At 41.3% G+C, this 17,085-nt stretch overlaps 3 protein-coding genes across 3 annotated transcripts; 1 reads left to right on the top strand and 2 right to left on the bottom strand.

The window, feature by feature from the left end:
• Positions 1-67: 67 nt before the first annotated feature.
• si:dkey-42p14.3 (EF-hand calcium-binding domain-containing protein 10) lies at positions 68-1,885 on the bottom strand. Its single transcript, XM_055934753.1, has 4 exons — positions 1,637-1,885; positions 865-1,029; positions 523-613; positions 68-395 (listed from the first exon to the last, which is right to left on the bottom strand). The coding sequence occupies exons 1-4, from the start codon at positions 1,737-1,739 to the stop codon at positions 350-352; spliced, it is 405 nt and encodes a 134-aa protein (XP_055790728.1). The 5' UTR covers positions 1,740-1,885; the 3' UTR covers positions 68-349.
• Positions 1,886-1,982: 97 nt separating this feature from the next.
• LOC129862790 (ubiquinol-cytochrome-c reductase complex assembly factor 6) lies at positions 1,983-3,589 on the bottom strand. Its single transcript, XM_055934754.1, has 3 exons — positions 3,445-3,589; positions 2,848-2,987; positions 1,983-2,657 (listed from the first exon to the last, which is right to left on the bottom strand). The coding sequence occupies exons 2-3, from the start codon at positions 2,953-2,955 to the stop codon at positions 2,556-2,558; spliced, it is 210 nt and encodes a 69-aa protein (XP_055790729.1). The 5' UTR covers positions 2,956-2,987; positions 3,445-3,589; the 3' UTR covers positions 1,983-2,555.
• A 239-nt stretch (positions 3,590-3,828) lies between these two features.
• Positions 3,829-15,257, top strand: LOC129862787 (G/T mismatch-specific thymine DNA glycosylase-like). Its single transcript, XM_055934752.1, has 11 exons — positions 3,829-3,963; positions 4,247-4,317; positions 5,071-5,294; positions 5,673-5,872; positions 6,113-6,182; positions 6,454-6,589; positions 6,783-6,865; positions 6,981-7,075; positions 7,337-7,511; positions 14,449-14,574; positions 14,792-15,257. Exons 2-11 carry the CDS (start codon positions 4,262-4,264, stop codon positions 14,935-14,937), a joined length of 1,311 nt encoding a protein of 436 aa, XP_055790727.1. The 5' UTR covers positions 3,829-3,963; positions 4,247-4,261; the 3' UTR covers positions 14,938-15,257.
• The last annotated feature ends 1,828 nt before the right edge of the window (positions 15,258-17,085 follow it).

Here is a 17,085-nt window from a genome sequence, read left to right as displayed (position 1 = left end):
TAAATTGCAAACAGTCGCTTACTGTAAACACAAAACAATAGTGTACACATAAAACCTCTTGATAGCCAGTAAAATTAATATTTTCAAAACTGAAGCTTTGCTTAGTTAACATATATTAACATGTACTTGGATTTGTGTAGGACTTTTGGAACGGGTGCATGCCCATTTATGTATGGTGGACAAGCCGAGACAACTTGCATTCAAGACTGTGGCCATACTGGGTCCAGACAACACACATCTGACTGTATAACTAATCCAATTTGACCATTACTTTCATTATTATGAAGAGTTCATATAGCCATCATAGACATATCAGTCACTCAGAGTGATGGGACAGAGATCTCCAATTTTATTTAGATATAAATGTTGCTGAGCTTCTCTGTAAGCCCTCCTTCCTGTAAATAAATATAGAAAAAATGACAAAGATAATCACATCACACAGTGTCTCACAATAACAAACATTTTATCTACTGAATGAATATTTGGCTTATGTTTGACTTAAAAGAGATCCATAGATCTTACGCCTCTCTCTTGAAGGTTTCGTGAGATATCTTGTCCTTGGCCACACCTTCAGGACACTCATTAAACTTCTCAATCCCCAAAGTGGTTAGTGCTGTGAAACAGAATCATAGATAGTATGTTGAATGAGTGTTTCCTTGGGAGTGATGGAGAGGCATAAACATTGGGTTGTGGTATAGTATTATTAGACTTATAGGCTTAGACTTATATAGGCTGAATCCTCGGTATTCCCTTGGTATGCCCCCTACTTGTTTTTGATGCACTTATCTGATACAGTCCAATCCCCTCCATATTGTTTCTCGGCCATTGCCTCGCAAATGATCAAATGGCCAATTTCTGACTCACCCTCCTTGTACTGAACAAAAGTGATGTGCCCTTGGTTGGTAGGGTCCAAGATGCCCAAAACGGCATCCAGGTTTGTGTCATTGAACAGGCTTGGGCAATCCAGTGACTTCATTTTGGATGCTCTCAGTTGTTCAAGCTGTGTGATCAGGAACTCGTTTGGTCTCTCTGTAGTAGAAACAGCACAGATGATGGGGAAAAAGACATGTCATGTGTAGGTAGGCTATGTCATAGGAATGATCCTCTTGTTTTGCAGGAGATCACACATTGCCTCTGTACCGGTACCCCCTGTATATGGCCTCGCTATTGTTATTTTACTGCTGCTGTATAATTATTTGTTACTTTTATTTTCTATTTTTTACTTATTTTTTAACTTCTCAAAGCATTGTTGGTTAAGGGCTTGTAAGTAAGCATTTCACGGTCAGGTCTACTACACCTGTTGTATTCGGCGCATGTGACAAATACAACTTGATTTGACTTTAACCCGACCTTATATCTCAACCATTCTCTTTTGCAAACTAGTGTGAAACAGATCATGAAAAACAACACTATAGTATAAGAAAGAATACAAAACACGAGATTTGGGGTGGATTTAAATGACTAATGTTGCCAAAGAGGATGCTAGTGAGGCGTTTATTATGATGGCCCTCTTTCCTAACGTTAGTCAATCAGTCAGTGTAGTTAGCGTTAGCACATCAGGCTAGCTTACGTTTTCCTTCAACCACCAAACAAGATGGGAAGAAAATGTTAACAAAAAATGAAAAATAAGTCTAACCTGGTCTGTGAAAGAAGAGCATGCTTGTTAAATTATCCATGAGTTCGATAATTTTGTGTTTTCTAAGATAATCTGCAGCCTCTTGCTCTCTTGGTGTCGCCATTCTTCTGAAAAGTATATGTAGCTAGCTACATTGGTTGCTATGGATACGCCAAATCGTCTGGCGCTGTCTGCGAGAATGGTCTGCTGTGCGCTCCTCCTCGTCTAGCGCTCTGAATGATCAAAATCAGAATGATAACTATCAGAATAATTTAATTCATTAATAAATAATTAAACTCAGATTTTGATATATATTTTGTTGTTGTTTTTGCGTGTGGACCCAACATAAGTCTATTAAAAGCATAAACACAATAAACATTTTATTCACATCTGTTGATTAAAAACACAATGAACATTTACATACATACAGTATCTGACATACTCATACTAGTCTGCGCAGAATCTACATGAGTGATCCATCAAAAGACATGTTTAAAACTTGAGCTCACTTTGCTTTGGCTCTCACATCAAGAACAGCAAAGAGGTGTCTGCTCTGCAAGTTGTCCTATACTCAAGACCTCATGAGTTCTCCATGACAATAGGTTCGATAAACACAATTGTAGGCTCCTGACCTAAATGGAAATAAGAATTTGTTATAAACTAACTTGCGTAGTTAAATAAAGGTTCCATTTTTTTTGTAGTCTGAGGAGCCTGAAGCTCCATCCAGCCATGTGAACACATCACTGCCTGGAGCAACTTTGAATAGAATTGCACATGTCAACTTATACCACATTAGTTTCAAAACAAATGTGATACACACAGGTACATCCAATTTTTCTTATTAACATTTGTCCCTATGTGGTTTTTAAACATGTGCAATATGTACAAGGATTGCTCTAGTTAGATACTGTACAAAAATGAAATCAGTCTACGGAAAGGGTCACTGTCTTTGGGCAGCAACAGCAGCAGCCTCTTCTCTGGCTTTAAATCCCAGCAGTTCAGTCCTCAATTCACCAGGTTTGGGAGGGATTTCTGGAATAGTCTGGCAAAGGGAAATAAAAAGGTGCATGCATTACATTGGAGTATCAGCAACATTACAAGCAATGAATTTATGATCTTATGAGCAAGTACGCAAAACACAAAACAATGTGGACCCTTCATTTTTACGATACATGTGGTCATATAATGAAAAAGCAAGATGGGGAAGGATAGGAGTTTGTTTCCATGCTTACCAGATCGGGTCTGTAGTACTGATGGACAACCTCTGCTCCGACAAACATAGATAGTACACTGGCACCAAACATCCTCAGGTACCGAGGCCAAGACACACCAGCTGGCATCTTCACATCAGCCAAGAGGACCAATCAGTTACCTATACGGGGGAGAGACAGACAGTGGTATAGTGATAGTCATTAGCATGAAGCTGGAAGATTTTGATTGGATCCAGGTGGGTGGGCGTTGTGCTAACCCTAACCCAGTACCCCAACATCATTATTGTATCGAATAATCAACACAACATGCTAAGGAGTTGTAGTAGGGTACATTCATGACTTTCAATAATCACAGCCACAAGAAACACATAGTTTACATGTTAAACCCAGATTTTCTGACATTACATGGCACATCATCAGGGATCCATTGCCATACTGCTACAGTAGTTCTAGGTCTCCAAAATCTCTTATATCTCAATCCTTAGCTAGATATGTCACTTAGCATATGTAACGTTGCCTAGCTAGCTAAGTAGCTAGCAAGCTAGTAGTAGATATGTTGTCTTTGCTCCATAGTCATACCACCTAAAATAAACACTTGCACTCAGCTATTAACATTACCTTGCTCTATTCTGAAACAGACAAAAGGCGGGTTTGAAAAACGGTCGTTATCCAACAGAAATCTATTTATCATTGAAGCACATCGGCAGGTCACTTAACGTAACAGCTCTGCTAACACAGCCTTCTTCTTCTTCTTTTTTAGAATGTTATGTTACCGGTGTGGGTAATATTGGCGCGCTACTGCCACCTATCGCGTTCCATTTTCGAGAGATGGAATCTTTAGTTGTGAAATTCTGAAACTACTTTTTCATTCTGGTCAAAGGCGTAATGTACCTACATTATGTAGATAAGCTACATTTAAATATAATGGGTTAATGGCACAAAAGCCAATTTGATGTGAGCCCAGATCCATACTCCAAACCAGTAGGTGGCAACAATGCAAATACTTTTGCTAAGAAAAAGCCAACAAACTGAAGACAGATCCCCCCAATGTTCCTAAATGGTCTTTGTTTTGGGTGCATTGATCGCCCTCATTCGGTGCATTTGCTGAAAAGGGAATTGTAAACATATGTATAACAGGTATGTCTCTACACAACATCTTTTATTAGTTACGCTAGCACGTTTTATATACCCTCCTCGCAATTTTCCAGAAAGCTTTTTTTAGTATAGTAGACTGTGTAGCTAGAATGAATGTTGGTTGTCCGTAGCCCTTCCTACCACCAGACGTCTTTGTGGTGCTATGATAACAATCCGTTTGCCAAATCTAAAGACCTACAGCTTGTCAATACTCCTACTGTGGTAACTTACAGCGTAAAGGCATATCATTGTAGCTAACAGCAACATGAATATTAATTTATTTAAGTAAATCCTCGTAAAGATGGAAGAAAAGCAGTATACGTCACTGACGGTTCCTACGGATTATCTCCAACAGTGGTGAGTTGTCCTCCAAATGCATTGGTGTTGGAGGGTTTGCTTAAAATCAAATTGTTGTGGAGTGTCAGTGCAGTCTATATCAAAATACATATATGAAATAAATAACTGACAAAACAGTTCCTATTGTCGAGGCCTACACTAGGCTATGCTTAATTGTCATCACAAACACATTCAGAAAAGCATGTTTCTTATTGCAACATTACTTTTAAAATGAAAAAGCAATAATGGTCCTGTATAGACTGACAAGACAGGCGGGAATTCAGAAAACCAGACCGACAAACAAAGACATTTCTACATGGTACATGATCAAATGCAAGAGTTGCAAAGAAAAAACGGTCATTGGAAGTGTATATGCAAAGTTACTCTGTTGATGCAGAGTATGAGGCAACGTGTCATTGATAGGCCATTGAGAGGCCATTGAGATTTAACTAAAGTAATTCTAGACCTTAAAAAATATGCTTCATTAAAACATCCATATCAAATGATTGGGCCATAAGTAGTTTTTTTCTGACCAGGAAACGACATGTCAAACCAATGTGTGTGTGAAACATGTATTCTTTGAAGGCCACTATCATTGATGTAAACTCATTCTGAGATCCTAGGAGCCTGAACAATTCCTCTATGGGCCCTCCCATCGTTGGTGCATCATTTGTTTGTCATCAGTTTTGTCTCATCTCGGGACAAATCCCATGAAAACAAGAAGATAGTGTCACCCCAGTCTGCCTCTTGTCCTGTTGTCTTCTCGACCTGTAGGTACCAGTCCACCCAGCAGCACCCCCAAGCTCAACATGTGATGCAGTACCATAACACAGGTCATATGGGCCATTACATGGAGGGATCCAGAGAGGACCGGGTCATGACAGAGCTGTCGGTCCACCAGGAGCTCCCAGTCCACCAAGAGCTGGACTTCCATCATGACTTCCTCGGCCATCAAGAGCCAATTGTCCAACATCATCAGCCTGTGGATACATCACAAGGTATGTGATTACTGCCCCTCCCCCTACTTAGCCATGCAATCTACCATGTTTGCTTGGTAAATATTTGTACAGCTCGATTTGCCACTCTGTGCTCTCTTTCCTCCACATACCGTAAACACATTTTCCCCAGTCCCCATCTCCCTGGTATTAACATGAATTCACCCATCCTTGTGCAGTGCTGTTCCTGTGATCAATTGGTCAATCGTTTCATTTATATTTGTCTTGCACCATTCACAGAATCAGTGGGAATGTTTGAGATCACTGATCTAGAAATCACCTTGCTTCCCAGATAGGCACTCATTATGTGATCAAGATAAGTGATTCTGCACCTCGCCTCAAACAGATTCCCCTCAAACGTGTTCATTTTCTTTCTTTTAGCTCCAATGCCAGGGAAGAGAAAGAGAGGTAGGCCTCCCAAACAGAAGCCGGGGGAGGGCCAACCGCAGGAGGAACACGATCAGGCAGAAGCTCTGAAGAAAGCTAAAAGGACCCTTAACCGCTTCAATGGCATGTCAGTGGATGAGGTCATGGCCAAAACCCTGCCGGACATTATTGACCACAACCTCGACATTTTGATAGTGAGTTTTAACGTCATTCAATGAGTGAGATTTTCGGAGTGGGAATGTCGAGTAGGACTTTTGATGTGAAGTTTGGCTACATTTAGTTTTATCTGTCCCCTAATGATAGCCCGTGGATCAAACGCCAATGCTAATTAGATTAAAGCTATGAATTATGTGTAAATCTCAAAAATTACTTATTTAAAAAAAAAAATCTCTAGCATGTTGCAATAATAAGGTATTGTATTATCCCTTTCTCAGATTGGTATCAATCCAGGACTATTGTCAGCCTACAAGGGACGACATTACCCAAACCCAGGAAATCATTTTTGTACGTTTCACTCAGTATTCTTTTTTTCACTTCTATTTCCATATATCCAGAATACTGTAATATGACATTCTGACTGCTTGATCAGGGTCATGTTTATTGGGGCACACCGTAGCAAAACGGTGTGCAACGGAAAACAAAAGCTAGCTGTTCTTGTTGGACAAGTTCAGATAGTACCTCCCTGCTTAACTCATTTGAGACAGCTTTCTTCCGTTTCGTGCCTAGTGAGCACGATGATGAAAGTGATTGAGCTTGTTCTTGTTTCGGAACTTAGGGAAATGCCTGTTCCTCTCTGGTCTCACTGATGAGCAACTCAACCACATGCACGATCAAAACCTACCGGAGAAGTATGGCATTGGCTTTACCAACATGGTGGAGAGGACAACGCCAGGAAGCAAAGACCTCTCAAGGTGTCAAACCCTTTTTAATTTTTTTTTTAATGTATAGTAATTGTCAAATGTATGCTATTAAACGTGCCACCACAGTAATAATATTTATAGTAATAAAACTAACTTGCATGATGTGTTTTCTCTTTTAGTTTAGAATTGTCATCATGGTTAATTGGCTGTTCATTGTCTAGGCTAACTGTTGCTATTTCTACAGCAAAGAGTTTCGTGAAGGAGGCCATCAATTGGTAGAGAAGCTGAAGAAATACAAGCCACTAATTGCAGCTTTCAATGGAAAATGTGAGAACATTTTAGAGGATATCAGTAATTTATAATTGTAGTTTTTTTTAATGCTGTCTTTTACACCTAACTTACTATTAAAAATGATATTCATTGCATTGCTCTTCTTTGGCAGGTATTTACGAAATTTTCAGCAAAGAGATCTTTGGCGTGAAGGCAAAGAAACTCGAGTTCGGCTTACAGCCGTACACAATCCCAGAAACCAAAACGGTAAGTAGTTTTACCAAAATAGAAAGAAGTCGCAAATGTTTGTATCTTGATGTTTGTAGCCATTCTCTGATTGGCTGTTCCTCTAATTGGCTGTTCCTACTGTTGTTTTGGGGTCTTCAAGAGGGTGCAGTGTTCTAGAATATTCGGATAGATATGTATTGTGTGTAGATCAAGTTTAGTGTTTGTGAGTCATGTCGGCTCTACACATTACATTCCTACCTGCAATGTTGCGAACGTTTTCACTCATTAAATACACCCCAGGTGTGCTACTTGATGCCCTCGTCAAGCCCCCGCTGTGCCCAGTTCCCCCGCGCTCAGGACAAGGTTCACTTCTACATCAAGCTGAAGGAGCTACGGGACAAGATCAAGGGTGTGGCCCCAGTCGCCCGTGAGGTGCAAGAGACAGAGTACCACTTCGACTTGGGACTTGCCAAAGGTAACTGAATTAGTCTCCCTTTGCCACACTTCAAAGTCTCGTTCATTTGGCTATTTCAGAACGAACGTGTGAAAGCCGGATACTGAATCTCTTATACACTGCATCAGAAAGTATTCAAACCCTTTGATTTATTCCACATTTTTGTTGTTACAGGCAGTATTCAAAATGGATTACATATATACAGTACCAGTCAAAAGTTTGGACACACCTACTCATTCCAGGGTTTTTCTTTAGATTTACTATTTTCTACATTGTATAATAATAGTGAAGTCATCAAAACTATGAAATAACACATATGGAATCATGTAGTAACCAAAAAAGTGTTAGACAAATTAAAATATAGCCACCCTTTGCCTTGATGACAGCTTTGCACACTCTTGGCATTCTCAACCAGCTTCACCTGGAATGCTTTTCCAACAGTCTTGAAGGAGTTCCCACATGCTGAGCACTTGTTGGCTGCTTTTCCTTCACTTTGAAGTCCAACTCATCTCAAACCATCTCAATTGGGTTTCGGTCGGGTGATTGTGGAGGCCAGGTCATTTGATGCAGCACTCCATCACTCTCATTGGTCAAATAGCCCTTACACAGCCTGGAGGTGAGTTGCGTCACTGTCCTGTTGAAAAAAAAAAGATTGTCCCACTAAGCACAAACCAGATGGAATGGCGTATCACTGCAGAATGCTGTGGTAGCCATGCTGGTTAAGTGTACCTTGAATTCTAAATAAATCACCAACAGTGTTACCAGCAAAACACCATCACACCTCCTCCTCCATGCTTCACGGTGGGAACCACACATGCGGAGATCATCCGTTAATCTACTCTGCGTCTCAAAGACACAGCGGTTGGAACCAAAAATCTAAAATTTGGACTCATCAGACCAAAGGACAGATTTCCACTGGTCTAATGTCCATTGCTCGTGTTTCTTGACCCAAGCTAGTCTCTTCTTATTATTGGTGTCCTTTAGTAGTGGTTTCTTTGAAGCAATTCGACCATGAAGGCCTGATTTACGCCGTCTCCTCTGAACAATTGATGTTGAGATGGTGTCTGTTCCTTGAACTCTGAAGCATTTATTTGGGCTGCAATCTGAAGTGCAGTTAACTCTAATAAACTTATCCTCTGCAGCAGAAGTAACTCTGGGTCACTTGTAGAAACTTTCAAAGTTCTTGACATTTTCTGGTTAGACTGACCTTCATGTCTTACAGTAATGATGGACTGTCGTTTCTCTTTGCTTATTTGAGCTGTTCTTGCCATAATATGGACTTGGTCTTTTACCAAATAGGGCTATCTTCTGTATACCACCCCTACCTTGTCACAACACAACTGATTGGCTCAAATGCATTAAGAAGGAAATCAATTCCACAAATTAACTTTTAACAAGGCACACCTGTTAATTGAAATGCATTCCAGGTGACTACCTCATGAAGCTGGTTGAGAGAATGCCTAGTGTGCAAAGCTGTCATCAAGGCAGAGGGTGGCTACATTGAAGAATCTCAAATATAAAATACATTGATTTGTTTAACACTTTTTTTTTGGTTACTACATGATTCCGTATGTGTTATTTCATAGTTTTGATGTCTTCACTATTATTCTACAATGTAGAAAATAAAGTCAAACCCTGGAATGAGTACAAACTTTTAATTGGTACTGTGTGTGTATATACATTATCTACACACAATACCCCCTAATGACAAAGTGAAAACATGTTTAGACATTTTTATTGAAAACTAAATGCAGACATTTTTTCTTACCGTAAATATTCACACCCCTGAGTCAATACATGTTAGAATCAACTTTGGCAGTCTTTCTGAGTAAGTCTCTTAAGAGCTTTGCACACCTGGATTGTACAATTATTTGCACATTCTTTTAAACATTTCTCAAGCTCTGTCAAGTTTGTTGTTGACCATTGCTAGACAGCCATTTTCAAGTCTTACCATAGATTTTCAAGCAGATTTAAGTCAAAGCTGCAACTAAGCCACTCAAGAACATTCAATGCTGTCTTGGTAAGCAACTCCAGTGAATATTTGATCTTGTGTTTTAGGTTATTGTCCTGCTGAAACGTGAATTTGTTTCCCAGTGTCTGTTGGAAATCCGACTGAACCAGGTTTTCCTCTAGGATTTTGCCTGTGCTTTCCTCCATTCCGTCTCTTTTTTTATCCTGAAAAACTCCCCAGTCCTTGCCGATGACAAGCATACCCATAACATGATACACCCACCACCATGCTTGAAGATATGAAGAGTGGTAGTCAGTGATGTGTTGTGTTGGATATGCCCCAACAGTTGAACAGTTTAGTAATATCGAACAATTCACAACAACACACACGTCTAAAGTAAAAGAATGGAGTTAAGAAATACATAAATATTAGGACGAGCAATGTCGGAGTGGCATTAACTAAAATACAGTAGAATAGAATACAGTATGTACATATGAAATGAGTCGAGCTTTATGTCAACATTTGACCAGTGATTCTATGTATATAGGGTAGCAGACTCTAAGGTGCAGGGTTGAGTAGCCGGGTGGTAGACGGCTATTTAACAATCTGATGGCTTTGAGATAGAAGCTGTTTTTCAGACTATCGGTCCCAGCTTTGATGTACCTGTACTGACCTCGCCATCTGTATGGTAGCGGGGTGAACAGGCCGTGGATCGTGTGGTTGATGTCCTTGATGATCTTTTTGGCCTTCCTGTGACATCAGGTGCTGTAGGTGTCTTGGAGGGCAGGCAGTGTGCCCCCGGTGATGCGTTTGGCAGACTGCGCCACCCTCTGGAGAGCCCTGCGGTTGAGGTCAGCGCAGTTGCCGTACTAGGTGGTGATATAGCCCAACAGGATGCTCTCAATTGTTAATCTGTAAAAGTTTGAGGGTCTTAGCGGCCAAGCCAAATTTCTTCAGCCTCCTGAGGTTGAAGATGTGCTGTTGCGCCTTCTTTACCACACTGTCTGTGTGGGTGGACCATTTCAGATTATCGAGGATGTGTATGCAGAGGAACTTGAAGCTTTTCACCTTCTCCACTGAGGTCCCGTCGATGTGGATAGGAGGGGGGGGGGGGGGGGGGGGGGGGGGGGGGGTGGTGAAGTCCACGATCATCTTCTTTCTTTTTGTTGAGAGAGGTTATTTTCCTGGCACCGCTCCGCCAGGGCCCTCACCTCCTCCCTGTAGGCTGTCTCGTCATTGTTGGTAACCAGGCCTACTACTGTTGTGTCGTCTGCAAACTTGATGATTGAGTTGGAGGCATGCGTGGCCACGCAGTCATGGGTGAACAGGGAGTACAGGAGGGGGCTGAGCACGCACCCTTGTGGGGCCCGTGTGTTGAGGATCAGCAAAGTGGAGGTGTTGTTTCCTAGCTTCACCACCTGGGGGCGGCGCGTTAGGACCCAAGTCCAGGACCCAAGTCCAGGACCCAGTTGCACAGGGCGGGGTTCAGGCCCAGGGCCCTGAGCTTAATGAGCTTGGAGGGTACTATGGTGTTGAATGATGAGCAATGGTCAATGAACAGGATTCTTACATAGGTATTACTCTTATCCACATGGGATAGGGAGGTGTGCAGTGCAATGGCAATTGCATCGTCTGTAGATCTATTGGGTCTGTATGCAAATAGAAGTTGGTCTAGGGTGTAAGGTAGAGGTGACATGATCCTTAACTAGCCTCTCAAAGCACTTCATGATGACAGAAGTGAGTGCTACGGGGCAATATTCATTTAGTTCAGTTACCTTTGCTTTCTTGGGTACTGGAACAATGGTGGCCATATTGAAGCAAGTTGGGACAGCAGACTGGGATAGGGTGAGATTGAATATGTCTGTAAACACTCCAGCCAGCCAGTCTTTGCTGTCTCTGAGGACGCTGCTAGGGATGCTGTCTGGGCTGGCAGCCTTGCGAGGGTTAACACATTTAAATGTCTTACTCATGTCGGCCTGGGAGAATGAGAGCCCGCAGTTCTTGGGAGCAGTCCGCGTCGGTGGCACTGTGTTATCCTCAAAGCGGGCGAAGGAGGTGATTAGCTTGTCCGGGAGCAAGACGTCAGTGTCCGTGACGTGGCTGATGTTCGCTCTGTAATCCGTGATTGTCTGTAGACCCTGCCACATACGTCTTGTGTTTGAGCTGTTGAATTGCGACTCCACTTTGTCTCTGTACTGACGTTTTGCCTGTTTAATTGTTTTACGGAGGGAATAACTACACTGTTTTTATTCAACCATATTGAATTGCCAAGTTAAATAAAGATAAAATAAATTCCCAGTCACCTTGCCATGGTTAAATGCAGTGGTTTGTGCTTTCAGTTTTGCGTGAATGCAGCCATCTATCCACGGTTTCTGGTTTGGGTAGGTTTTAATAGTCACAGTGAGAACAACATCTGCTATACACGTGTCAGTGTTTGCATCGATGTTATTCTCTGAACATATCCCAGTCCGTGTGATCAAAGCAATCTTGAAGCATGGATTCTGATTGTTCAGACCAGCGTTGAATAGACCTTAGCACGGGCACTTCCTGTGAGTTTCTGCCTATAGGAAGGGAGGAGCAAAATGGATTCAACTCTCAGTTATTTATTCCTGTCTGCGCAATGTACTGAGAACCCAGCTGCCTGTATGGATGGGGACAGTATATCCGGAGAGAGCCATGATTCCGTGAGAGTATGTTACAGTCCCTGATGTCTCTCTGGATGGAGGTTCTCGCCCTGAGCTCGTCTACTTTATTGTCCAGAGGCTGAAGATTAGCGAGGAATATACTCTGAAGCGGTGGATGGTGTGCACGTCTCCTGAGTCTGACTAGAAGTGCACTCCGAATACCTCTTCTCCGCTGGCGGCATCTTGGAGCAGCCTCTGGGATAAGTTAAATTACCCTGGGGGGGTACGAACAAAGGATCCAATTCGGGAAAGTTGTCGTCTTTGTTGTATTGCTGGGGAGTTACCGCCGCTCTGATAACCAAAAGTTCTTTCCGGCTGTATGTAACAACACAAACTTCTTGGGCTAATAATGTAAGAAATAACACACAAAAATCTTGTCATCAAGTCAGTTAAGGACAAATTCTTATTTACAATGAAGGCCTACCCCCCTGGCCAAACCCTCCCCTAACCCGGATGACGCTGGGCCTATTGTGTGCTGCCCTATGGGACTCCCGATCACGGCTGGTTGTGACACAGCCTGGGAACAAACCAGGGTATGTAGTGACGCCTCTTAGACCGCTGCGCCACTCGGGAGGCCCCTTTTCACTCTGTAATTTAGGTTAGTATTGTGGAGTAACTACAATGTTGTTGATCCATCTTCAGTTTTCTCCTATCACAGCCATTAGATTCTGTAACTGTTTTAAAGTCACCATTGGCCTTGTTGTAAATTTCCCTAATCGGTTACCTTCCTTTCCGGCAACTTAAGAAGGACGCCTGTATCTTTGTAGTAACTGGGTGTATTGATACACCATCCAAAGTGTAATTAATAACTTCACCATGCTCAAAGGGATATTCAATTTCTGCTTTTTTTCCCCCTTTACCATCTACCAATAGGTGCCCTTTGCGAGGTATTGGAAAACCTCCCTGGTCTGTGTTTTGAAATTCGCTGCTTGACTGTGAGGGGTACAGAGATGAGGTAGTCAATTAAGTCATGTTAAACACTATTATTGCACACAGAGTGAGTCCATGCAACTTATGTGACTTGTTAAGCCAATTTTTACTCCTGAATGTATTTAGGCTTGCCATAAAAGGGTGGAATACTTATGGACTCGAGACATATAATCTATTCATTTTTTTAAATAATTTGTAAAAAAAAATTAAACATAATTCCACTGACATTATGGGGTATTGTGTGTAGGCCAGTGACACAATCTCAATTCAATCCATGTTAAATTCAGGCTGTAACACAATAAAATGTGGGAAAAGTCAAGGGGTGTGAATACTTTCTGAAGGCACTATATACACTGAATATAATGTCATTGATAAGTAGGGTGTCCAATCAAAGACACATTTTGAACAATGGGTAACATGTGTTAATTGTGTAGATAACCCTCAAAGAAAACCAATGGTCCAAACATCAGGTCTCTATCATAAACGGTTCAAAAGTTGTTGGAGTGTTTACCCTTGTAATATGGTCAGAATTAGGGTGACTAAATCCATGGCAGTGGAAAAAGTGGTAAAAATAAAATCTGGAAAGTTGCATCGCGTCAGCTACGCTTGATTCTGTGCAAGAATTAAAGGTGACTGGCTACCTGACAGGCTCACTTTCCTGTTGAACTCATGTTTCTTCTTGAATCTGCAGGACATAAAACAATATAGAGGTAGGATTTTGAGACATGACATGTAGTATTTTCATATTTTAGTACACATTATTCATATTAATTTTGAAATTCCTGTTCTTTTTCAAGGAATTCTCACAAAAACAAGCATATCTTTGTGACATGTCAACGGAGCATTGAACGTATACCAAGCTTATTTTCAAAAGCCTTTTACATTAATTCAGCTCATGTCATGCTAATTTTACTTTTTGCGAACCACAGAAACAACTTAAGACAACGACCACAAATTGTAAAATCCTCAAAAATTATGAAAAACCTGCATGGCTATGTCAGAGCTCGGTACTTATTATCATTTTTATTATCATCGAATCTATTATCTTACGAAGTCCAACTTTTTAGATATTATGTTAATTATATGTTAGAGAAAGATCCCACTGAACGATTCAGAACATGAATAATCATTTGTGTTGCTAAAATGTATTTTATAACATAAGGAAGTGAAATTTCATCACCAAAGCACGTTTTCACCCACTCTGGGCACAGTGGGTAGACACCCTAGCATAATGAATATGACTGATATGATAATAATCATACCCTTCATGTTACGCAAATTATATTCAATCATTTGGTGTACATGCAAAGGATAAATGAATGTAATTTGTTTGTCAAGGCAGTTCAAGTGTTGAAGATGAGTAACCTTGTATTTCTGGATCACTGCGCTACAGAGGATGCTAAGAGGATGGCCATCAAGGAAGAGCAGGTGGATCCTGAGTATGAGAACTGCGGTGGGGCGCGCCAGGATGCAAAGCAAAGCACCAGCTACTGCAACATTTCCTCCACCAAAGAGACAGGTGAGAGTAGGTTTCTGAAGACCAGAGTGCTTGTGTTTTGTACTTTCGTTAGTTAACCCGGGCCATCTAAAGCTGATCGAAAAGTAGACCCGAAAGATGAGACAAGTTAGCATCACTAGTCATACAGGTTTTAAGTTTGTTAATCTAAATTGACATTGTTAATCTAAAATGACATATGTAATTAATATTATTCTATTTGTTTTTTTGCTTCTTTCAGGAATGCCCAGTAAGGACCAAGCTACAGCAATGAGCCACATGCCATACGACCAGTGGATGACACAGTCGTTTGCGGACCAGATACCGGACATTAGCTGTAACAGTAGCAATGTACCTCAACCTCAGTTGGGAGCAGAAACCTTTTGAAGAAGGTCCCACAAGAAGAGTCATTGGGTCATACCGTTTCTGAGGCATCATAATGCATGCGTTACACTAGAAGGAAGACTGAGGGGAAATGGCCCATCTTGACTGGACTCCCATTTTCAAATCCTCTTTAAAACACAGGCCATTTTTTTCTTAATTTTGTAACTATTTATTGCATTTCATACAGCATGTGTCCAGTGTCTTATTTTTATATTTTTAAAGAATGGAATTTTGTCGTATATCTCACTTGTGTAATTGTGCTCTGGAATTTTCAAGTTTGTTATTACCGAGATATTAAATCAGTTGTAAAACTGACACAGTTATTTTGTGTGATCGCAGAACTTATTGATGTACATTGTTCATGACTCATTAGGGCACACCGTATCAAAACGTATTGCAACGGGAAACGAAAACAAGTGTTTCTTTTGTTGAGATATTCGGATAGTTACCTCCCCGTTTGCTTTCGTTTTTTGTTTAGTGACTTCAACTGCGGAAAGCTTTGAAGAAAACGGAACAACGGGGATGAACTGAAATGTTAAAATAAAAAAATACCGTACCGTACCGTGTGCCCTAATGAACATGCCCCTAATTTTCATCTTCTGGATTCACGGCCACCTTGCCAGCAGGTCTCTCGAGGCCTTTTTGCACACAGACAGTTTCAGTTGCTCAAGATCAGGTGAAGGTAGCCCCAGTTTCCTCCTTGTGACTGATGATTATGGCGTTGTATCATTCATTTTAATACTGACCCATCTATTTCACTTCAGCAGAGCAGCAAAGTAATTGCCAAATAAATGAGAAGGACAACTTACAATTTCACATGTGAAAATATTAATGGACCCAGAATTGAATCACGCCTTTCATTAAACAGAAATAAGCATGTCTTACCGTAACCAAAATGTTTGCGTGGAGGTGTTCATAATTTTACATGGATTGTAGCTTTATTTATTTTTTAATGTAACTAGGCAAGTCAGTTAAGAACAAATTCTTATTTACAATGATGGCCTACTGGGGAACAGTGGCCTAACTGCCTTGTTCAGGGGCAGAATGACAAATTTTTACCTTGTCAGCTCAGGGATTCGATCCAGCAACCTTTCGGTTACTGGCCCAACGCTCTAACCGCAAGGCTACCTGCAGCTGAGTCAAGCTTTCCTGACACACCTGTGGTCCTCTATAGGAATAAGGACAATTCTTCTGTATACATCATGTCAATCAGTCTATAAAGTGTATGCGAGTGGCTGAATTCTAACTCATGGATTATGAGTGTGTTTCAATTTTCTTACTGGGTTGTATCTTTTTGAGGACGAAATCTTGCTCCCTGTAACTCAGTCTTGTTTTGAGGCTATACTTTGTTGTGTAATTGAGGATTTATATTGACCCTAAAGAAAATATAGATTATCCCATTCAAACCTAAAAGCCTGGCCGTTTTTCCGACATTCGGCGTAGAGTTTAGGCAGTGTGGTGTGAGAGAAATGTTTGCGGCCAAGGAGCACGTAAATTCAATTGATAAGCCTCTTGAAACCTTCATTTTCGACTGTGCTAATTGGTAGCATGTTCTTAGCAATGCAATGCATAATAGCATTTGTGATGTATTTTCCATGTTTGTGTAACGGATGTGAAATGGCTAGCTAGTTAGCGGTGGTGCGCGCTAATAGCCTTTCAATTGGTGACGTCACTTGCTCTGAGACCTTGAAGTAGTGGTTCCCCTTGCTATGCAAGGGCCGCGGCTTTTGTGGAGCGATGGGTAACGATGCTTCGTGTGTGACTGTTGTTAAAGTGTACAGAGGGTCCTTGGTTCGCGCCCGGGTCGGGGCGAGGGGACGGACTAAAGTTAAACTGTTACATTTGCTCGTAGGGCATAAACGCTGTCAGTGTTGACTGTTTCGGGCAAACATCGCTAGATTGGCTCGTGCTTGAGGGGCGTTTATCAATACCGTGGCTCAAACTTTCTGCATGTTCCAAAGAGTGATTTTGCTTCAGACGGTGAAAAAGGTTTGTCGTATTACCAGACTTGGTACCTGTCTACGGCACAATTTGCACCGAACATCGCTCTGCTCTTTGTCGGACTTCAAAAAGCCAAACCACTTCCAAATAACTGAAACAGTTGAACCCTTTTTTATCAATAATTTCTTCGTTGGCTGCTCCTTCTCCATG

The sequence above is a fragment of the Salvelinus fontinalis genome, chromosome 9 (genome assembly GCF_029448725.1).
Source record: "Salvelinus fontinalis isolate EN_2023a chromosome 9, ASM2944872v1, whole genome shotgun sequence".
Taxonomy (NCBI): Eukaryota; Metazoa; Chordata; class Actinopteri; order Salmoniformes; family Salmonidae; genus Salvelinus; species Salvelinus fontinalis.
This window is presented reverse-complemented; position numbering and strand designations above follow the sequence as displayed.

Bases quoted from the DNA above. Each gene is read 5' to 3' on its own strand.
- si:dkey-42p14.3 (XM_055934753.1), bottom strand. From the start codon at position 1,739: ATGGCGACACCAAGAGAGCAAGAGGCTGCAGATTATCTTAGAAAACAC. The intron at 1,030-1,636 runs GTTAGACTTATT...TTTCTACTACAG, and splicing joins GCTCTTCTTTCACAGACCAG to AGAGACCAAACGAGTTCCTG. The intron at 396-522 runs GTAAGATCTATG...ATTTATTTACAG, and splicing joins GAAACCTTCAAGAGAGAGGC to GAAGGAGGGCTTACAGAGAA.
- LOC129862790 (XM_055934754.1), bottom strand. From the start codon at position 2,955: ATGCCAGCTGGTGTGTCTTGGCCTCGGTACCTGAGGATGTTTGGTGCC. The intron at 2,658-2,847 runs GTAAGCATGGAA...TCCCTTTGCCAG, and splicing joins AGTACTACAGACCCGATCTG to ACTATTCCAGAAATCCCTCC.
- LOC129862787 (XM_055934752.1), top strand. From the start codon at position 4,262: ATGGAAGAAAAGCAGTATACGTCACTGACGGTTCCTACGGATTATCTC. The intron at 6,866-6,980 runs GTGAGAACATTT...CTTCTTTGGCAG, and splicing joins TGCAGCTTTCAATGGAAAAT to GTATTTACGAAATTTTCAGC. The intron at 7,512-14,448 runs GTAACTGAATTA...ACTGCGCTACAG, and splicing joins CGACTTGGGACTTGCCAAAG to AGGATGCTAAGAGGATGGCC.